At 38.9% G+C, this 23,924-nt stretch overlaps 1 protein-coding gene across 5 annotated transcripts in view; it reads right to left on the bottom strand.

The window, feature by feature from the left end:
• The window catches only part of LRRC28 (leucine rich repeat containing 28), a 179,646-nt gene that overhangs the window by 48,399 nt on the left and 107,323 nt on the right, over positions 1–23,924 (bottom strand). For 4 of the 5 annotated variants that reach the window (XM_042988165.1, XM_042988166.1, XM_042988164.1 and 1 more), the window contains exon 6: positions 10,714–10,920. The exons of the other annotated variant lie outside the window; for it this stretch is intronic. In XM_042988165.1, coding sequence (XP_042844099.1) covers positions 10,714–10,920 — 207 coding nt within the window. The remainder of the gene's footprint in view (positions 1–10,713; positions 10,921–23,924) is intronic. 5 annotated transcript variants of the gene reach the window in all.

Genomic DNA, 23,924 nt, shown 5'->3' with positions numbered 1-23,924 from the left:
GGCTTAATTATTCAGACATCAGGATCTCTATTTCTCTTCTCCACCACCCCACCCCCAGCATCGCTATTTGTATTGCACAGTTCAGGTGACAAAGAAATTATTACAAGCAATGAGCCAGACATTGTGCTAGATACTTGGGGTACAAAAGTGAAGATGCATACAGTTCCAACCCTCTCGAACAGTCTAGTGAAACAATAAAAATAGTTCACACTGACTGCATGCTTATGGTGTATTTACGAGTGACAGAGGTGTTTTAAATAGATCTTATTTAATACCCACAATAGTCCCATGAAGTTGGTATTAATTTTACCCTGTTCCTGAGAGGTAGACAAATCAAACAGTCTTTCTAAGCCCAAGATCACACAGCAATTACATGGCAGAGGTGGAATTTAAAAGCGTGCTGGCCTGGTTCACCATGGTATTAGTTAGACAGCCTCCCTAAACACATTATTTCCATATAAGCAGGGAACACCCACATAACGTAGGAGGTGATACTACCTAGGAAGCCGCCTGGGTGCTGTGGGTGCCAGAGGATGGCACTGTGCCCAGGCATCCAGGTGTGATGTCAAGACACTGCCAGGCAGACACACGATGAACAAAATATCCCTTTGCTTCCTTTAAAAGACCTGATAACTGGTAGGGTAGTTCCGACTTACAGATTTACAGCAGTAATTTCAAGAAATGCCAAGAATTCCCTCAGAGAAGATGCCGGAGAAGGAGACTTCATGCTGACTATCCAGCAGACTCAGGAATTACAACAGCGTGTTTTTTTATTTTAATTTTTAATGTTTGTTTATTTTTGAGAGAGAGAGAGAGAGAGAGCGCACGCATGAGCGGGAGAGGGGCGGGGAGAGGGGTGGGCAGAGGATCCAAAGCAGGCTCTGTGCTGGCAGGAGCAAGCCCCATGTGGGGCTCAAACTCACAAACTGTGAGACCTTGAGCTGAGCTGAAGTCAGACACTCAACCGACTGAGCCCAACAGGGGCCCCTACAACAGTCATCGCCATGGCAGCCAGCGTGGAGAGCAGTGTCTTCACTCTGTTATCTCCTCCTGAGCTGTTGCCCAGCTGGACTTATACCTGTTTTTTTTCTGCCCCCCAAAGTTGAAGAACTTTATTGAAAACTATGACTGATAGAAGCTCCAGATTTTTGCTTTACAGTCCACTGACAACATCTTCCAGATTTCCCTAGTAATGCCCATTCTTGTCACCATTTTAAAAACTCCAAGTTCCAAAACCAAATTCACAAAAACTTTGCTGGTGAAGATTCTGCTCAAAGATCTAGTCTTCCTACTACTACTTTTTCTAAAAAATTTCACACCAGTATCTTTTTTACTATATTCCCTATACTGCACATTACATTGCTGTGTGACATTTATTTTAGGACTAGAAGACTGCACATACCTCTTAATTCCCTTCACCTGTTATGTCCAACTTTCCACCCTCTCCATTCTGGCATCCATTAGTTTCTTTATTCTCTCTAGCTATCTATGTTCCTCATATTTATGAACAAAACTCATAGTTTACACATTCATTAGATGGTTAATTTTTGTGTTTTAGATTCCACACGTAAGTGAAGTCATTCAGTATTTCACTTCCCATAACGCCTTCAGGGTCCTTTCACATTGTCGTACGTAGCAAGATTTCATTTTTTGATGACTAACGTTCCATTGTTTTTACATACTGCGTCTTCCTTATCCATTCATCTATCAATGGACATTTAGATGGCTCCCATATCATAGCTATTTACAATAGCTAGTAAATATGCTGCAGTGAACATAAGAGTATATGTCTTTTTAAAGGTACATGTGTCTTTTTGAATTACTGGTTTTGTTTTCATTGGATAAATACCTGGAAGTGGAACTGCTGGGGTGTAAAATAGTTCTATTTTTCATTTTCTGAGGAACCACCATACTGGTGAAGCCAGAGTGGCTGCACCAGTTTATATTCTCACCACAGTGCACAGGGTTCCCTTTTCTTACATCCTCACCAAATACTTACTTCTTGTCTTTTTGACATTAGCTATTCTGACAGGTGTGAGGTGACATATCAAATTGTGGCTTTGATTTGCATTTCCCTGCTGGTTAGTGATGTTGAGCATCTTTTCATGTGCCTGTTGGCCATCTGTATGTCTTCTTTGGAAAAATGTCTATTCAGGTCCTCTGTCCATTTTTTAATCAGTTTGTGTATTTTTTTGATACTGAGTTTTATGAGTTCTTTATAAATTTGGATGTTAGCCCCTTATCGGATATGTAATTTGCAACTACTTCTCTCATTCAGTAGGTTGCCTTTTCATTTTGTTGCTGGTTTCCTTCACTGTGCAAAAGCTTTTTAGTTTGAATATAATCCCATTTATTTTCACTCTTGTTGCCCTTGCCTGAGGAGACAGATCCAAAAAAATATCACTAAAACTGATGTCAAAGAGGTCACCCGCCTGTGTTTCCTTCTAGGTGTTTTATGCTTTTAGGTCTCATATCTAAGTCTTTAATCCATTCTGAGTTGATTTTCATACATGGTGTAAGAAAGTGACCCAGTTTCATTCCTTTGCATTTTGCTGTCCAGTTTTTCCAACACCATTTCTTGAAGAGACTGTCTTTTCCCCACTGGATGTTCTTGCCCACTTTGTCGGAAATTAATTAACCATGTAAGTGTGGGTTTATTTCTGGTCTCTCTATTCTGTTCCATTGATCTCTGTGTCTGTTTTTATGCCAGCGCCATACCGTTTTGATTATTATAGCTTTATAACACAGCTTGAAATGATACTTCCCACATTGTTCTTCTTTCTCAGGAATTGCTTTGGCTATTTGGGGTCTTCTGTGGTTTCATACAAATTTTAGGATTATTTTCTTCTAGTCCTGTGAAAAAATGCCATTGGTATTTTGATAGGAATTGTACTGAACCTGTAGACTGCTTTGGATCGTATGGCTATTGTAACACTGTCACATCTGTACCTTTTAAAGAATAAGCAGCTGCTCTTTTTTTTTTAACTCGTATTTAAGAAAACAGGGCTAGCTTTTTCATATTTAGTCACTTTCCTATCCCCAAGTCCTATTTCAAAACTTAGAGAAACACACACAGTTGTTCATTTAAAGCTCACCTACACTAGGTGAACTCTTCACACATTAGCACAGTACAGTCAGTGTGTGGCCCATGCTGCAGAAGCCATGTTCAACAATCATATTCACTCCTCAAGAAAACTTTAAGGCAAGAGCAAAGGCTTACTGTGATACAAGAAAAACAAAGCAGAGGTATCATTAAGACAGCGGAAAGGGATCAGATGAGTAAGCAGCACAAAGATGAATAAATATTTTTTGTTACTAATCCTTGTAAAAAAGATAGAGCTCAAAAAAGAGCACTGAATATCTACTTTCTCGAAGAAATACAAGACTTATAATAACTTTATTCCTGAAACAAAGTCTGCATGGACTTTAACTGACAGAATAATTCTCTCTCATTTTTTTCCATTACTAGTTTTTGAGCCTTGTTTTCAAACCCTTTTCTCCTGTTTCACTATGCCTTTGATTAGAGACATACCCAATAATCCCCACAGAACATGATATTAGAGGCATGCTTGGGTCTCTCCTTGGAAAGCAGTCATCATAACTTCTACTCAAACACAGGGCTAATTCCAAACTCAGGGACTGCTGCTCTGTACTAACAAACCTTCTAAGCAGTGAAACTGATTTAAGGCTAAAAACTTTGGAAATAATTCCCATTAAACAATGACCTCAAGGCAGTAGTTCTTCAAGCTGCAGATCAAATACATTCACGGTTCAGCAGAGTGCAGTTTACATTCATCTCTAAGTCTGAGATTACAGAATTATTAAGTGGTTTCCATACTGGTTTGAAGTTTGAGTAGTTTCACTGCGTGGACTTAAATATTTTCTTAAAAAACAGGAAACATTCTTTTGTGGACTTTCTAAGCTGATACAGAGCGAACAAGCACAAGAACCAATGGGAAAAAAAGCACAGTTAACAGATTTGTATCTTTTATATGCCATTTGCAATGAGAGAAGGGATTTCAGTGTAAGTTTTGAAAATGCCTAGAAGCTACTTTCTAAAATGGCACCATACTTGACATAAACGTTTTTATTTCTATACGAGGTATCCAATTCCTATAAAGGAAAAAACAACACAACTTCTACAGAAAACTGGAGTGATCTCCTGTTATGTGATAAAAGGGCCAGTTTTACCTCCTTATCAAAGTCATGCTCGATGTCTCTGATTACTCCATAGCAGTAATGGAGTGGTCGCCTCCCTCACAGCACGTCTGTGGCACACAGAGTAACTCTTTCTGAGAACATAAACACTGCACTACTAGAATCTCCTAGAAGGAATGGCTCTGGGACTGGTTTAGAAACCCACAGAATTTCCTGTTAGTAGGAAGTTATTCTCTAAGGTTTGGGTTCACTCCATGGTAGTTTATGTACTAGAATATTCTATAAATCTCAGAGTCATCTGCCAAATGTTCTTAGTTAAGAATTTGTTGGTTGTTGGAGCGCCTGGGCGGCTCAATCGGTTCAGGTCATGATCTCGTGGTTTTTGAGTTCGAGCCCCACAACAGAGCTCTGTGCTGACAGAGTGGAGCCTGGAGCCTGCTTCAGATTCTGTGTCTCCCTCTCTCTCTCTGCCCCTCCCTCCGGTCACACTCTGTCTCTCTCTCTCTCAAAAGTAAATAAACATTAAAAAAAAAAAAAGAATTCGTTGGTTGTTTTCAAATAGTCGAAAGTTCCACCTGCTAAGGTGGGTGCAACTTTTGTTCTCTTGTTTCCTTAAACTACAGAAGTGACTGACATTGAGTTTAGATGACACAGCACTTCCTAGGGGCTCGCTAAAGGATGCCCTTCCAAGCCAGTTTGTGCATGGGCAACCTCATGGTACATATATCTATTATTCATCATTAAATAAGCTGTGAACATTACTGAATAATCAGGCTTATTCATTATGCAAAAGAAACCAGGTACACCTGGTTTAAAAAAAAAAAAAAAAAGCCTAAGGTGGGGGAGGGGGGCAGAAACCCTTTCCTTTGTATTTTCCTACTTTCAAAAGCCCAGAGATGAGTCACAACTCTAGGAGCTAGCTAGTGTACAGAACTCTATTAAATCAACAAATACATTTCAAAATCTCTAGTGAACATCATAGCTTTCATTTCCCTGTTCTCACTGATAGTAAGCACTGTGGAAAAAGCTTCTGTTAGTAGACCAATCTGTCACTCAATTACCATTATTATGGTATAGTTAGAATAGGAGCATCCTTCTTTCTTAACGCATCTGTTCATCTTAAAAAGAATGTACTCCAAGAGTCATATGGTTTACTAGCATTACAAGTGATTTACGTCATCCAACATACACCTTCTATAGTTGCTTTCTGAAGAGGCTGAAACATGACATTCTTTTAAGAGGCCCCATAAAAAATTGTTTTTCTTCTAGGTCAACCTTCTTTGGCAAGCAACTGAATTCAGTAAGTAACTCCCCGAAATAAGATTCCTACCTCCAACCGCAGGCAGAGATATTCTAGCACCTGTTTCTTAAGCCTTCAAGTTCCTGTACTGTGCTTGCAGAATCACATTTAGACATAAGAGACGCATATTTGAAAACTCTGGTTGTGCGTGTGTGTGTGTGTGTGTGTGTCCCCACATAGTATCTCCTAGCTATTGTAAAGAGGCGTCCTTATTAGCTAAGTCTCCAAGAGAAGTTCCGTTCTCTGAGGAAAGGCAGTGCCAGCAGCTGCATGCTTCATCTGACTCTGTCCTTGATGGTTCTTACCATTAGACAGCTTTGGTTTAAATTTTTTTTTGTAATGTTTATTTGTCTTTGAGAGAGAGAGACACACAGCATGAGTAGAGGAGGGGCAGAGAGAGAGAGAGAGAGAGAGAGAGGGAGACACTGGACCCAAAGCAGACTCCAGGCTCTGAGCTGTCAACACAGAGCCTGACGTGAGGCTTGAACTCACGAACTGCGAGATCCTGACCTGAGCCAAAGTCGAACGCTTAACCAACCGAGCCACCCAGGCGCCCCTAGACAGCTTTGGTTTATGAGAAAGGAGTTCGAAAAAAGGTAGCAAGTACACAAACACCACGGAAGGACAGCTACGGATTACGGATTTATTTTTCTCTGAAAGACTCAACTGAATTCCCTTTCCAACGCCACCTTCACCGTATTAAAAAACAAACCAGAAAAGAAAACAACTCCCCTTCCCCCACAAAACCCACAAACAAGATGGAGAAAAGGGCTGATTTTTCTCTCGGATTCAACGTCCTCACCTTCACAGATGACCCTGTCTCCAAACTTCCAAAGCCCTCTCTGGTCATCTCACCCACTTCTTTATGAAGATTCACCCAATACAACAAGATAGAAAGGCCACCCGTGCTTCCCAACCCTTTATTTCAGCTGTTCTCAGAGACTCAGTCCGAGACCAGGGCGGAGCACTGCTTCAGGCAGCCTGTTTCTTTCTTCGGACAATTTGCAGCCTCCTCCTCTTGCTCCTACATCTTCCTATGGCAAAAGCTAACCTACCTACCACGGGCCTGTGTCCCGCCAGGGCCGTGAGCCTTGTGAGCCGGGATGGCGCCCAGGGGAGTGTGAAACTGCTTCCGTCTCCTGGGCTGTCCGTGGCTCCAGGCTTGAGAGTTGCGGTCACCTCGACTGTTGGGAGGGACCCTCCTCAGAGCCCAGGGCAGATCCGCCTGCCTCTCACACTCTCTGACACCCTATCGACCAGTGCACAGAGGAAGCCTCTCCGAACGCAGGGCCAAGGTTTTGGAGGTGATGAGAAACCCAGAGACAGAAATTAACCTGCAAGGCTCTACTCACCGCTGAACCCTGAGTGCTGACGAACAGATGCCCACTTCCTTACCCATGCCGGCGTTTACCAGGGCACACAAAGAAGATGCGCCAGTAAATAACTAACTGAGTTGCCAAAGCAGAAAAGCAGCCAGGCAGTGTTTCATGGACTGTGTCTTCTACCCAACGACCACTTCTATCACCGTGTACCAGCCACTGCCACTCCTGCCATCCGCTGCTGTAACGTGCAGCCTGACAGACAATGCCACTCCTCGGCACCACAAGCACTCACAGTGGTCAAGTTCCCTTGGCTTCTCTTTTATCCCAACACCCAACACCACTGCCACCACCACAACACACGTCTGGCTGTGCCACTGATAAAACGACAGGTAAGAATGAGTGGCAAATGACCAGCATAATAAGGTGCCATGGTTGGACAAGGCTCAGTGAGCAAGGTAGAACAGGCAAGACAAAGGAGACTGGCTGCACTTGAGAAGGCCCCCAAAGGCTAAAGACTGGTAAACAAGATTTCATTTAGTTTAAAAAGTCCAATTGTATACGGGCTTCTAGGCTGAATCAGGGGTCCAGAGCTGGATGGCATTCTGGTCAGCGTACCTCTGGTATCAGACATGAAAACAGGGCTGCAGATCAGAGCCAGAGGCAGGATGGGGCCAGTTGTTGGGTGAATGGTTCAGACTTGAGACAAAGCATATGTCATAGAAGAAAGAAGACGACAAGGAAATCAAGTTGTTAGCAACACAACTTCAAAATGAAGGAATCAAGAACTCCACCGAGGTGGGAGGGACCAGGCAAAGTAAGAAGAGTGGCTAACACCAACAGAGAGCTAGATAAACTCTGGTCTTTGGCCTAAGCTGAAGATTCTTCTTACTACAGGATCTGCTAAAGACAGATTAGAAACAAGTAACTGGGAGCACCCGGTTGATGTCCAGAGTGGGCAGGTGAGACAAAGCTACACCTTCTGGCAGGCAGACCCTGCTAAGCAAATAGACAGAGACTGAATAGGGCCCGCTAGCATTTCCATAGGAGTGTATGAGTCCAAAATAGCTGCCCAAATTTGGCATTGGAAGTGGCCATATTCCCAAGTGAAGTCCCCTAGCAGAGGGATCATGCCTGGAATGCGGAGATACCTTGTCAAAGTGGAAAGAATGTGGAGATGAGAATCAGACAGAGTTTGCAACTCATTCTGTCTCTCACTAGCTCACTAGCTGATTCTGGGTGGGTTACTTAACTTCTCTGAACCTCAATTTCCTCATCTGTAAAGTTAAGTTGTCAATAGGTTTTGTATAACAGAACAATAGGTTCTGTAATAATTAAATTAGAGAGCCTCTGTACCGTGCCTAACAGAATCCCTAATTCAATACATGATTGTTCTTACAAATACTTGCAGTAGCATTACTCATGGAAACACTCCTTATATATGTGGTCAGTGGTAACAATGACAGTAATAATAATCCTACCAACAATAGTATGGGCAACTTCAGATTTAACAAGCTAATCTGTTTCTGGTTACACCGGAGAGTCAAACCATGGTTGCTTCTAATGGAATTTCCACCTTTACCCCGAGGGCTGATGTTATACCACTGAATTCTACACCACACAAATCAAATCATCACATCCTTCACTTCCCTCCCACACTCCTTTCCTCAATTCATTTATCAGCACTGACCCTACTGTCCTAGCAATCACTTGGTAGGGAGTTAGCGTTGGTATAGGCAGCAGCTCTTAGGAAGTGGTAAATACAAGTCCGGGTGGTTACTACAAAGGGTCTTGATATGAGAAGGAGGACAAAACTTTTGTTTTTATTTTTCTTTAAAGAAGGCTTCCCGCTCAGCGTGAAACCCAACACAGGGCTTAAATTCACGACCCTGAGATCAAGACCTGGGCTGAGATCAAGAGTCAGATGCCCAAGCAACTGAGCCACCCAGGCTCCTGAGGACAGAACTTTTAAAAAGCAGGATATGGTAATCCACAAGTTGTACCTTCTCTTTTGAGTCATCTGCATTTGTATACCACTTTATAGCTCTTATACATGAACTATCTTATTCAACTTCAAAATAACTCTAAAGTAAACAGGATAAATGCTATTATTTCTGGTTTACAGATACGGTAAATGAAGCTCAGAAAAGTTTCAGTGATTTACTCCAGGTCATGCACCATGGAGTGGTGGTACCAGGTTAGAACTCAGATTTTTGGATTTGTAGCTTGGTACTTGACCACTGTAATTGTTTTATAACCTGTGGTTCATGCAGCAGGTACATTTAGTTTTTTAATCTCTTTATATTTAGTATTTTTCTCACTTGATTTTTTTAAAAAATTATTTTAAGTTTATTTATTTATTTTGAGAGAGACAGACACAGTGTGAGCAGGGGAGGGGCAGAGAGAGAGGGAGAGAGAGAGAACCCCAAGCAGGCTCTGCACTGTCAGTGCCGATCTCATGAACCATGAGACTAAGCCACCCAGGTGCCCCCTCACTTGATTTAAGTTTATTTATTTTGAGAAAGAGAGAAAGAGAGAGAAAGAATGAGCAGGGGAGAGGGAGAGGGAGAGAGAGAACCCCAAGCAGGCTCTGCACTGTCAGCATAGAGCCCAACACAGGGCTCAATCTCACAACTGTGAGATCATGACCTGAGCTGAAATCAAGAGTCAGACGTTCAACCAACTGAGCCACCCGAGAGCCCTGTGATATTTTTCTCACTTGAAAGAAAGCTCTGATTTCTTAGAAATGTAACCGGCTTCTGAAATGGCTTTATTTCATCTTGTTAATTTTCTAAGTATAGAATTTATTTATATTTATGGAAAAGTAATCTTCTTAAAGTGGATAATTATTTGTTATTATTCAAATTGATTTTCATGTTTCCCAGTTATTTTTAATTGAAAATAGTATGTGTATTGTATTTTTTATTATTACTTTTAAATGTTTATTTATTTTTGAGACAGAGAGAGACAGAGAGCAAGTGAGAAAGGGGCAGAGAGAAAGGGACACACAGAATCTGAAGCAGGCTCCAGGCTCTGAACTGTCAGCACAGAACCCAATGCAGGGCTCAAACTCATGAACACTGAGATCGTGACCTGAGCTGAAGTCGTATGCTTAACCAACTGAGCCACCCAGGTGCCCCATGTACTGTATTATGGTGGAAATATTTCCTTTCAGGGGCTAGTAAATGATATACTCCACTGCCATGAGGCATAAATTATTCATTATAAAAAATGCTTTTATGAGTAAGATCATAGGAGGCTTACTGTGGTGGCTTAGGGTTCTACGGGGGCTCATATTTTAATTTTTTTTTTAATGGCAACTTTGTTTCTTACAAGCTAACAAAATACAATTCTCAGTGAAAATAAGTGTATTGTATTATTAAAATGGGCCAGCTATGGAAATCAAGAGTGCATCATATATTATTTGTTAGCCAGTGTGACATTTCTAGCGCAGCAGGCAGTTCAGGCAATTTTAAAGTTTTAAAAATTGTGTAGTCTGGCAATTCTAATCATTCTAATCCAATACACATTGTTTTACATTGAATTCAACATCTAAACAGGTATCTTTGTACCAGTAGCTATCCTTCCAGATTGCTCAATATCCTCTGTTAATTTTATGGTCTTAAATGTATAATACAAACACATATGTTTTAATTCCTTTTTCAGAGCAAATCCTCTCCTGTCACATACGTTTTGTGTCTAAACAACATTTCAGCACAGATTTGTTATCAAATACGAGGTCCCTACCTGAAATAAACATTTTTGGTCAACTGGGAATGAATGATGCTTTGTTCACTACAAAAATGGATTCAGAGAGGCAATATTCAAGGTGAACAGAATGAAGGAAACCACCTTATCCTTACTAGTCAAGGAAGCAAAGGCTTTCCATCCTATTCTTTGGCTTTTTTGCTTTGCCATCCAAACATGATCACTTACCAAGTGGCAAAAACGCAAGACGGTTTCCAGCCATGGAGAGCTCATTGAGGCTGGGCAGCTGGCAGAGATGACGGGGCACACACCATAGACGATTTCGGTCCACAGTGAGGTACTGCAGAGAAAGGCACAGGTGAAGCCTCTCGGGTAAAGTTAGCAAACGATTGGTAGAAATGTCTAGTGTCTGCAGCTCCTTCAAATCGCCAACCTCTACAACCAAAATCAAAATTAAGATAAATCGCATTCTGATTAAATTAAGTGAATAAAATGAATCAATACTGTAACAGTTCAAACAAATAAAATCAGTAGCTGCCATGATTTCCAGAAACATGAATGCTGAAGTATGCAAATAATCCAACAGAGGTAGGTGTCTTTAAATTAGCCTGCCAACGTTTTTTTCTTAATGGAAAAGAGGGCTAGCTTGGAAAGGGGAGAGATACAAGGTAGTGAACATGAGCCAGAAGTCTGTTACTAGGGCTTCTGCTTCTTGATGAAATCGAAAGTTGTTGCTAGTGTGGGAAAAGAACAGTTACAGTCACTTCAAGGTGAAGTGACTTTGCTACTTTTGTGACTTCTATCTAAGTAAACAGTAGGAGACTTAAAAATATATAGTATCCCAGGGAGTGCATCTTGTTCATATGAACTAAACAGAAAAACTTTTGGACAAAAAATTAGGATGTCTTTTGGAAATTTTCACCATGGTGAAGAATATAATAAGATTAAATTATCAGTAGGTAACATTTTTAGATATTGTCCAAGCATGTGGTTCTTTATTACAAACCCACTCAAAGTGTACACATCCTATGAAGATTTACTTTAATTCCACCCAAATGAAGTCCTTCCATTTACTTCAATATGCCCTCATTGGCAATACCCATAGTTGTAATCTGTTCCACGGGGAGTACAATCATGCCAAGTCTGAAGGTTGGGAGGTTGTTACAAGGTACTTTGTCCTTCTCAGTTAAAACCACCCCCAAGCCTCTCTGGGCAGGGTAAGTTCTGCTAAGCGATCTCTAAGGAAAGGACATTTATTCCGTCAGGACAGCACAATCCACTCAAGCCTCTACAGGAAGCCCTGTGTAGGGCAAGTCTACTTCTTCCTCATCATGAACTTCCAAGTTGAAGACCTCAGCGGCCATCTCTTGGCCTTCTCTAACCCTGACCCTGTTCCTCTCAGGGTAAGGTTTCCTGCTACTTTACTGCACCCCATTGGGCACATCCCAGTTTGTTCAGGGCTAGGGTTAGTATTAGCAATGTCTTCTCTACTGGACAGAAAGTCTTCTACCCTCTTGGATGCCCAGTTATACAGATTACCTTTTCTTACTGCTACAGACCAGGGGTTGGCAAACTAGGGCTCTTTGGCAAACTCTGGCCCATGGTGCACTTCTGTACTGCTTCCAAGCTAAAACTGGCTTCTACATTTTGTTTTTATTATTTTTTTAATTTTAGACACAGAGAGAGTACCAACAGGGGGAAAGGGGCAGACAGAGAGAGAGAGAGAAAGAGAGAGAGAGAGAGAGAGAGAGAGAGAGAGAAAGAGAGAGAGAGAGAGAGAGAGAGAGAGAGAGAGAGAGAGAGAGACAATCTTAAGCAGGCTCCATGCTCAGTGCAGAGCCCAATGCGGGACTCAATCCCACAACCCTGGGATCATGATCTGAGCCAAATTCAAGAGTTGGATGCTTAATGGACTAAGCCACCCAGACACCCAAGTTTTTATATTTTTAAAAGGTGATTGGGGTGCTTGGGTGGCTTAGTCTGTTAAGTGTCTGATTCTTATATTCAGCTGCAATCATGATCCCAGGGTCATGGGATTGAGCCCCACAATCGGGCTCTGTGCTCAGCATGGAGACTACTTGGGATTCTCTCCCTCCTGCCTCTGTCCCTCCCCTACTTGCATGTGCTCACTCTCTTGCTCTCTCTCTCTCTTTCTCAATAAATAAATAGATAGATAAAGATAAATAAGTAATAAAAGGTGGCAAGAAAAACCCAACAAAGGCAAAAAAGAATACATGGCAGAGACCGTATGTGGCCTGCAAAGCTTAAAAATATTCACTATCTTGCCATTTACGGAAAAAGTTGGTCAGTCTTTGTTAGAGACGGCTACCTGGAGTATTTTTAGTAACTATTTTTAATAAAAAATAGTACTAGTACAAAATGTATTAATTTCTAGTTATTTTTATATTACAAGGGATTTATGCTAGGAAATTCATACTTTATTCCACAATTTCCCTAATACTGGACAACGTATGCATTTGCAAAAGGGCAGGGAGGATTCAAGGGAACAGTCTGTGATGCTTAATTGGAGTTTTGTTCTATTTGAACCAAACTGGTGCACACAGGAGTCAATTTCATTCTTGGTTCCATTAGCACAGCATTTCATTTAGGTATATCTGCCTATCTACCTACCTAATTCACACCAAAAAATGTTTCTGATTTGGGTAGTATGGGGTGAGGAAGTTGAGGGAAGAATCATTATGTTCTAGAACTGAGTAAATAGCACCAAGAAGCTTTCCTGACATCACTTTATAAAGTGATTATAGGAGTGAAATGGGATGGAAATACAACCAATCAGCTACAAACCACGGGGCAAGGTGCCAGAGAAAAAAGAGACCAGGTCTCCACCACTGAGAATTGCATTACGTATAAAAGACAATGCATGATAGGAGGTCAGAGAAAGAGGAGGTAGATGAGGGGCTGGAGAAGCTTTTGCAAAGCCTGGAGGAGACAACAACTTGAATAGGTGAAAAGAAAAATGGATATAGCATTCCCAGCAGGGGGCGGGGGTGGGACTGAAAGATCTGGAAAGGCATGGAAGTGAAATAACAAATACAGCACACACAATGGGCTATTTGGAACCTAACAAATATCTATGGGAGAAGAGGAGGAAATAAGTTCAATGTGAAAGGCTTCATGGAGGCATGAGTAGTAATGAATAGTGGGTAGAGAAGCTTGGGTTTACTGTAGTGAGAACACGACATTTCCTGAAGATTCTTGAAGACGAATAGCACTCTTTTGAAAAAACTAGAACGATGGATATATAAAAAGCAATGGAATGGAAAGAGATTCTAGGCTGAGAAAACAAGTAGACATTTGATGAGAACAGAGGCAGCGTGACAAATTCAAAGAATTCCAGAAACATTTTAAGAAAAGCATCAAGTATGCTTGATTAGAAACAGAAAATAGTGAAATAAAAACTGGTCAAGGATAATTTTAGCGTTTCTAGATTATTACACTCTAAGTATGGTGATGCCAATGTCAAAAACTTTATTTTTTATGAAAAGACTAAAATTATACCAATACTTTTGAATTGCAGCATCTATTAAACCATGTATTTAAAGAAATTTGAAAAATCTATCAAAAATCACATGGGAGCAAGCAAAATAAATTATTTTAATCATTATTTCCAAAATAATTAAAGTTGTAAAAAAGTATTTTGATGTGGCTGCAAAAATTACGAAGGCTTGCAATTATCTACCATTTTGATTCATCATTGCCTTATTGTATCGTGAGATGGGGAAATAATACGTGATTATGATTTAAAATTTTCCATAACGTGATGATTTACTTTTTACAGTGGTAACAGATCAATATTTATACTCTGCTTTCGTAGACATGCACACATATTTCAGATACTAAAATTAATAACATTTCTGACAAAAAAAAAGGGAAACACAATACTGTCAGTACCAAAGGTCAAAGGACTAGGAACTGGAAGGATACGAAAAGCTGACATTTCTTACTTCCTATATGAGATGAATAAAAAGCATTTTATTAAATCTGAAACATGCAGGACTGCATATATTAAATGAACAAATACAACAAAAGGACGTTATTCTTAGTAGCTTATTATTTAGGCCTTTCAAACTGTTGCAAAAAACTCAAACTATTATTTCAACTGAAGTACTGAGTTGAGTACTATGTATAATGTGTTTGGAAAATTATTTTGTCATACTATGAAAGTATGTGAGGAAGAGAAACAAAATTAAATAGCTTCTAGGCAGACTCAGTTAAGCCTGATTTTCATGACCATTTTATACCAGGACACAAATCTAAGACTACACATGGTTATCTTAACTTCAATAATTGATTAAAAAATATACTTGCTTAAGCTCAGCCAACGGAAAATACATTTTTGGAAAGTAATGGAGTCAAACAAAAAATCTGAGAATTTAACATTTTTTTAAGTTTATGTATTTATTTTGAGAGAGAGAGGGAGAGGGAGAGGGAGAGGGAGAGGGAGAGGGAGAGGGAGAGGGAGAGGGAGAGGGAGAGGGAGAATCTAAGGCAGGCTTTGCGCTGTCCGTGTAGAGCCCAATGTGGGACTCAAACTCATGAACCATGAGATCATGACCTGAGCTGAAGTGGGACACTTAACTGACTGAGCCACCCAGGTGCCCCTAAGATTCTAACTTAAACAAAAGAAACAGGAAATAAGCCTGGGGATAGCAATACTTCAGGAGAAATAAAGAAACAGAATTGTAAGTGTGGACTCAAGCTAAAAACTAGGCAACTGTCAGCCAAACATAAACCTAGCAAATGTGGTCAAGTCGGAAGATTACACTGAGGCCAGGACAATAGGATGCTCTTAAGTAACTCTGCTGCTCTTCCTTCATTCCTGAAAATCTGAGATTCCTGCTTTTATCAGTTCAGTCAGACTGAAAAACTTAGTGTTTCTTGTAGAGCAGGTATGCTGACAACAACTTCTCTTAGTTCTCCTTTATCTGGAAGTGTCATTATCACTGTAATTTCCTAAAGATTATTTTCATTAGATATAGAATTCTAGGTTGGCTCTTCTTTTCTCTCAGTACATCTTTAAAGATGTTCCACTGTCCTCCAGCTTCCATGGTGTCCAAGGAAAACCCCACAGGTACTTGAATCATTTCTTTAAGTACTTTCAAGATGTGTTCTTTGACTTTAGTCATTAACAGACTGACTATATCTGTACATGACTTTCTTTGGATTTATCCTAGTTGGGGTCACAGCTGAGTTTTTTAAGTAAACTCGACACTCAATTTGGGGCTTGAACTCAAGACCCCAAGATCAAGAGTTACATGCTCTACCAATGGAGCCAGCCAGGCCCCCTTAGCTGCGCTTTTTAAACCTATAAATTTAGGTCTTTCATCAAATTTTCTAAGTTTTAGCCATTATGCCTTCAAATTTAAGAGTTATTATAACTGAGTAATCTAATAGACTACTTACTTTTCTTCTTTTAAGATATGCATGGCTGCTGAAGGCAAAAAACAAAGCATTATCTGGTATGATTTTCAATGTATGAAGATGTACTACTTCTGATAAGTATAACACAAAGGTCAGTGGAGGAAAGCAAAAGGAGTTTCCACAAAGATTTTGAAAGATACGTATAATGTGACTTCTAATGCAATAAGCCAAAAATAAAATAAATTTTAAAAGAGAGAAGCCTATAAAGCCAATAAATGAATTAAAATAGAATACTAAAACATATTTAAACAACAGGAAAGACAGGAAAGAGGGAATAAAGAAACAAAACTAGAGGTTACAAATAGGAAACTAATAATAAAATGGTAGGCCTAAATCTAAAGAGGTCAATAATAACATTAAAAGGAAATAGCCCAGGGGCGCCTGGCTGACTCAGAGAAGCACATGACTCTTGATCTTGGGGTTGTGAGTTCAAGCACCACATGGTATGTAGAGATTACTTAAATAAAAAACCAACAAAATAGATTTTAAAACAAAGACTGTAACAAGAGATAAATAAGGGCATTATATCCTAATTAAGGGGGTTATCCATCAAGAAGATCTAACAGTTGTAAATATGTATGCCCCCAACTTTGGAGTACCCAAATATATAAATAAATTAGTAATAAACATGAACTCATTGATAATAATACCATAATACTAGGAGGCCTTATCACCTCACTTACAGCAATGGACTGATCTTCTAAGCAGAAAATCAACAAGAAAACAATGGTTTTGAATGACACAGTGGACTGGATGGACTTAACAAATATATTCAGAACATTTCATCCTAAAGCAACAGAATATACATTCTTTTCAAGCGCACACAAAACATTCTCGATCACTGGGTAAGGAAAGGGGAAAAAAAATAGTTTCAAACAGAGAGGGAGGCAAACCATAAGAGACTCTTAAATACAGAAAACAAACTGAGGGTTAATGGGAGGGGGAGGGGGAAAATGGGTGATGGGCATTGAGAAAATGGGTGATGGGCACTTCTTGGGATGAGCACTGGGTGTTGTATGTAAGAATGAATCACGGCAATCTACTCCCAAAACCAAAGAGCACACTGTATACGCTGTATGTTAGCTAACTTGACAATAAATTATATTTTAAAACAAAAACAAAAACAAAAAACAAAGAAACATTCTCCAGAATAGACCACATACTGGGTCAAAAATTAGCCCTCAACCTCAGTCGGTTAAGTGGCCGACTTTGGCTCAGGTCATGATCTCGTGGTTCGTGAGCTTGAGCCCCACATCAGGCTCTGTGCTGACAGCTCAGAGCCTGGAGCCTGCTTCGGATTCTGTGTCCTCAACTCTCTCTGCCCCTCCTCTGCTCGTGCTCTGTCTCTCTCACTCTCAAAAATAAATAAAATATTAAAAAAATTGGCCCTCAACAAGTACAAAAAGATCAAGATCATACCATGCATATTTTCAGATCACAATGCTATGAAATTTGAAATCAACCACAAGAAAAAAAATAAAATTCGTGGAGGTTAAAGAATATCTAGTAAAGAATGAATGGGTTGACCAGGAAATTAAAGAAGAAATAAATGAAAAACTAAAAAAAAAAAAAAAAAGCAAATATCGTGAGGACACCAATTCAAAGAGACTACTAGATTGGATTGAAGTACAAGATCTTAGTATAGAAGGAATCCATTTTTTAAATTTATTTTTTTATTTGAGAGAGAGAGAGTGTGTGTGAGGGGTAGAGGAAGAGGGAGGCAGAGAGAGAGAGAGAAGAGAATCTAAAGCAGGCTCCATGCTCAGTGCAGAGCCTAACATGGGGCTTGATCCCACGATCCTGGGATCATGACCTGAGCCAAAATCAAGAGTTGGATGCTCAACTGACTGAGTTATCCAGGAGCCCCTAAAAGGAATCCATTTTAAATATAAATACAAAGATTAAATATAAAGTGATAAAAACATGTATCATGCAAACAACAACCAAAAAGAAAAAAAAAAAGCTGGGCCTTCCAGTAGGATGAAGTGAGAAGATTGCCAAATCTTCTCCTAAAAAAGTAACTATAAACTATCAAAAGCAACCATTTCAGTACTCTGGAAACTGACCAAAAGTTTTCAACAAATGGAGAAGCACTTATTCATAAAAAACGACAGCACTTCCAATAAAAAGAGTGGAAATATGTGGGATGCTTGCTTGGGGTGGCTCCTATTGCTCCACCCAGCTTGGTTGTTACAATAGTTCTAAGATGGCAGGGCAGAGTACAAACAACCAGCAGTTTCACTGCTGGAGGCGGCTGACATGATTTGAAATGAAAAGTGAATAACCTACTGTCCTTAATAATTTGTCATAATCTTGGTCACAAGTGAACATGGGAGGCCAATGATTTTATGAGGCTGAGGGATGTTCTTGGTTGAGGCAAGCACTAAATTGGGCAGATAGGCCATTTAACAAGGAGGTATGGGATATGAAACAGGAAGAAATTTGACAGACTCTCCACATATACCATGCCGAGAGGAAGTCATGAGCAAACACAGGGAAGACCAGACAGGGTTCAAGTGATTTACAAAGTCTAGGTCTACAGAGAATTTGCAAGCATGCACATGGGAGAAAAGAGAGAGCCCAACAGAAAATAATAGGGTAAATCTGGAAACTGCCTAAATGTTAAATGGGTTTCTGAATCCACACACAGATCCACTGACAGAGAATAGAAGTCTTACTAGCTCAAGGTGTTCAACCACCAAGCTACATAGATCAAATCCTAATAAGTTAGTCTTAAAACTAAAACAAGAAGGAAAAAAAAAAAAAACACAGAGAAGTAAGTGGTCACACACTGTAGGGGAAATGGATTTCATATTTTTAGTCCAGGCAAATTACTATGAATATCAAATTGGTACACAGAAATAGCAATAATCCTCATGTAGGAAAAAAAAAATCAGAATCCAGAGTTACTACATTATTTAAAGTGTCCATTAAAAATTACAAAATATGTGGGGCGCCTGGATGGCTCAGTAGGTTAAGCATCAGACTTCGGCTCAGGTCATGATCTCGCGGTCTGTGAGTTCGAGCCCCGCGTCGGGCTCTGTGCTGACCACTCAGAGCCTGGAGCCTGTTTCGGATTCTGTGTCTCCCTCTCTCTCTGACCCTCCCCCGTTCATGCTCTGTCTCTCTCTGTCTCAAAAATAAATAAATGTTAAAAAAAATTACAAAATATGCAATAAGACAAGAAAATATAACCATACACAGGAAAACATTAATAAACAGAAAATGATTCTAAGTGGATCCAGATGTTGAATGTAGCAGACAATGACTTCAAACCAGCTATAATAAATATATTGAAAGAACTAAAAAGAATGGCACCTGGCTGGCTTAGTTGGTAGAGCAGGCGACTCTTGATCTTGGGGTTATGAGTTCAAGTCCCACACTGGGCTAGAACTAACTTTAAAAAATAAAAAAAGAACTAAAAATAACAAGTTCAAAGAAGGAAAGTATGATGACAGTGACACACACACACACACACACACACACACACACACACACAAAACACCTAAAAATCAATTATAAGAAAACTAGAAAATTCACAAATATGTGGAAATTAAACAACATGCTACTGAAAAACCAATGAGCCAAAGAAGAAATCAAAGGAAAAATTTTTAAAAAGCCTTGAGACAAATGAAAATGGAAATAAAATATACTGAAACTTATATGAGGTACAGCAAAATCAGTTCTAAGAGGGATATTCATAGCAAAAAAATTCCAACATCAAGAAACCAGAAAAACTCCAGCAATTTAATTTTATATCTTAAGGAACTAGAAAAACAAATAAAGCCCAAAGTTAATAGAAACAAGGAAATAATAAAGATCAGAGCACAAATAAAAGAAATAGAAAAGATTAATGAAACTAAGAGCTGGTTCTTTGAAACAATAAACAAAATGGTCAAACCTTTAGGTAGACTCACCAAGAAAAAACAAGAGGACTCAAATAAGATCAGAAATAAAAGAGGAGACTTACAACTGATACCACAAAAATACAAAGGATCACATGAGACTACTAAGAACAATAATATACCAACAAATGTAACAATTTAGAAGAAACGGATAAATTCCTAGAAAAATACAACCTACCAAGAATGAATCATGAAGAAACAAAAGATCTGAACAGACCATTTACTAGTAAGGAGATTGAATCAATAATCAAAAACATCCCAACAAAGGTTCAGGACCAGATGACTTTCCTGATGAATTCTACCAAATATTCCAAGAAAAATTAACAGCAATCCTTCTCAAACTCTTCCAAAGAATAGAAGAGGAGAGAGCACTTCAAAACTCATTTTATGGGGCCAGCATTACCTTGATACCAAAACCAGAAATGCTCCAAGAAAAGAAAATTACTAGCCAATATTCCTGAAAAACAACACAAAAATTCTCAACAAAATATTAGCAAACTGAGTTCAACAATACATAAAAGGATCATATACCATGATCAAATGGGCACTAATCCCAGGGATGTAAGGATGGTTCAATATCCTCAAATCAATGTAATAACACCACATTAACAAAATAAAGGGTAAAAATCATATGATCATCTCAATAGATGCAGAAAAAGCATTTGACAAAATTTAACACTGTTTCATAATAAAAACTTTCAAAAAACAGGGCACAGAGGAAATTTACCTCAACATATTCAAGGTCATATATGATGCCCACAGCTAACATCATACTCAATGGTGAAAAGCTGAAAGCTTTTCCTCTAAGATGAGGAAAAGACAAGAATGCCCACTCTTAACACTTTTATTAACATAGTATTGGAAATCCTAGTAAGGTCGATTAAGCAAGAAAAAGAAACAAAAAAGCATCCCAACTGGAAAGAAAGAAGTACAACTGTCACTACTTCAGATGACATTATATAGAGAACATTCTAATGACTCTACCAAAAAACTGTTAAACTAATAAACAAATTCAATAAAGTTATAGCTTACAAAATCAATATATAAAAATCTGTTGCATTTTAATACACTAATAATGAACTATCAGAAAGAGAAATTTAAAAAACAGTTCCATTTCCAATTGCATCAAAAAAAAAAAAACTAGAAATAAATTTAACAAAGGAGGTGAAAGACCTGTACATTGAAAACTATAAGACACTGATGAAAGAAACTGAGGAAGATACAAATAAATAGAAAGATATACTGTGCTCATGAATTTAAAGACTACTGTTAAAATGTCCATACTACCCAAAGCAATCTACAGATTCAATGGAAACCCTATCAATGCCATATCAATGGCATCCTTCACAGAAATAGAACATATACTCCTGAAACTTGTATGGAACTACAAAACCCCAAATAGCCAGAGCATTCTTGAAAAAGAACAAAGTTGGAGGTATCACACCCCCTGGTTTCAAACTATATTACAAATGATAGTAATCAAAAAGCATGATATTGGCATAAAATAGACATAAAAATCCATGGAACAGAACAGAGAGCCCAGAAGTAAACCCATGCATATGTGGTCAATTAATTTACAACAAAGGAGTCAAGAACAGACAATGGGGACAGAAGTGTCTTCAATAAATGGTGTTGAGAAAACTGGACAGCCACATTTAAAAGAACGAAAGTGGGCAACTATCTTACACCATACAGAAAAATAAACTCAAAATGGATTAAAGAATGTAAGACCTGAAACCGTACTCCTAGAAGAAAACAGGCAGTAAACTCCTTCGTATCAGTCCTGGTGATGATTTTTTTTGAATCTGACACCAAAAGCGAAGGCAACCAAAGCAAAAATAGCCAAGTGGGACTACATCAAACTAAAAAACTTCTGCATAGCAAAGGAAACCATCAACAGAATGAATAAGCAACCTAATGAATGGGAAAAAATATTTCTAAATTATATATCTGATAAGGGGTTAATGTCCCAAATAAGTAACTCCTACAACTCAACAGCAAAAAAAGACCCAATGTAATTTAAAAATGGGCAGATTTGAACAAACATTTTTCCAAAGAAGACATACAGATAAGACAGCAGACACATGAAAACATGCACTAATCATCAGGGAAATGCAAATCAAAACCACAAATGTGGTATCATCTGATATCTGTTAGATTGGCTATTATAAAAAAAGACAAGAAATAACAAGTGTTGGAGAGGATGTGGAGTAAAAGGGACTCTCTCATGCATTGTTGCGGAGAATATGAATTGGTACAGCTACTACGGAAAATAGCATGGAGGTTCCTCAAAAAATTAAAAATAGAACTACCATATGATCTAGCAATTCCACTTCTGAGTATTTATCCAAAGAAAAATGTCCTCAAAAGGATATATGCACCTCCTTGTTCACTTCAGTGATAGCCAAGATATAGAAACAACCTAAGTACCCATTGATGGATGAATGGATAAAGAAAATGTGTAATGGAATATTATTCAGCCATAAAAAAGAATGAAATCTTGCCATTTGTGACAACATGATAGACTTTGAGGGCATTATGCTAAGTGAAATAAGTAAGGGAGAGACAAATACCATATGATACCACTTATATGTGGAAACAAAAAAAAAGCTCATAGGGGCGCCTGGGTGACTCAGTCGGTTAAGTGTCCAACTTCAGTTCAGGTCACGATCTCGCAGTCTGTGAGTTCGAGCCCCGTGTCGGGCTCTGGGCTGATGGCTCAAAGCCTGGAGCCTGCTTCAGATTCTGTGTCTCCCTCTCTCTCTGCCCCTTCCCCGTTCATGCTCTGTCTCTCTCTGTCTCAAAAATAAATAAACGTTACAAAAAAAAATTAAAAAAAAAAGCTCATAGATACAGAAAACAGAACAGTGGTTGCTGAGGGTGGGGATTGGACAGGCAAAATAGGAGAAGGGGGTCAAAAGGTATAAATTTCCAGTTATAAAATAAAGTCATACAGATTTAATGTACCGTATTCATGACTATCGTTAGTAATACTATATTGCATATTTGAAAGTTGGTAAGAGAGATGGGGTGCCTGGAAGGCTCAGTTGGTTAAGCATCTGACTTCAGCTCAGGTCATGATCTCGCGGTTCATGAGTTCCAGCGCCACACGCAGAGTGTCAGCTGTGCTGACAGCTCAGAGCCTGGAGCCTGCTTTGGATTCTGGGTCTCCCTCTCTCTCAGTCCCTCCCCTGCTCACACTCTGTCTCTTTCTCTGTCTCAAAAATAAATAAACATTAAAAAAAAAAAGGAAGTTGGTAAGAGAATAAATCTTAAAAGTCCTCATCACAAGAAAAAAAATTTTTATAACTATAGTGATGGATGTTACCTAGGCTTATTGCAGTGATCATTTTGCAGTATACACAAATATCAAATAATTATGTTGTACACTTGAAACTAATGTAATGTTATATGGCAATTATACCTCAAATAAAAATGAAAAAATGTCAATAGAAGGCAATATAGGAGATACAGAGGAACATAATAGATATGACTTGTGTAGAATACGAATAGCAAAATGTATGATGTAAACACATCCTTATCAACAATTACAGTGAATGTCAACAAACAAAACCCAATCCAACAAGAATGTCAGATGGTCTAAGAAACGCCATGTTGTCTTTAAGAAGCACACTTTAGATTTAACTTTACAAATAGGCTGAAAGTAAAACGGATGCAAAACAACATAAACCATGCAAAAAACAGTAAGAAGAGAAATAGACTAGCTATATTCATATCAGAAAAAATAGACATTAAAGCAAAAATATTATTAAGAGACAAATAGGAACATTTCATGACAATAAAACGATTAGTCCTTCTGGAATGTATAACAATTTATAAGTACATAGACTCTAAAGACCCAAACATACATAAAGCAAAAACTGACAGAACAGAAAGGAAAAGTAGAGCTTCTAATACATTATTCTCAATAACCGATAGAATATCTAGACAGAATGTAAACAAGGATGCATAAAACTTATACTACACTATCAACCCCATAGACCTAATTTGACATTTACACAACACTACAGCAGAGTATACCTTCTTTTCAGGTATACATGGTACATTCTCCAGTAAAGACCATTCACTCGA

This window comes from Panthera tigris, chromosome B3 (genome assembly GCF_018350195.1).
Source record: "Panthera tigris isolate Pti1 chromosome B3, P.tigris_Pti1_mat1.1, whole genome shotgun sequence".
Taxonomy (NCBI): domain Eukaryota; kingdom Metazoa; phylum Chordata; class Mammalia; order Carnivora; family Felidae; genus Panthera; species Panthera tigris.
This window is presented reverse-complemented; position numbering and strand designations above follow the sequence as displayed.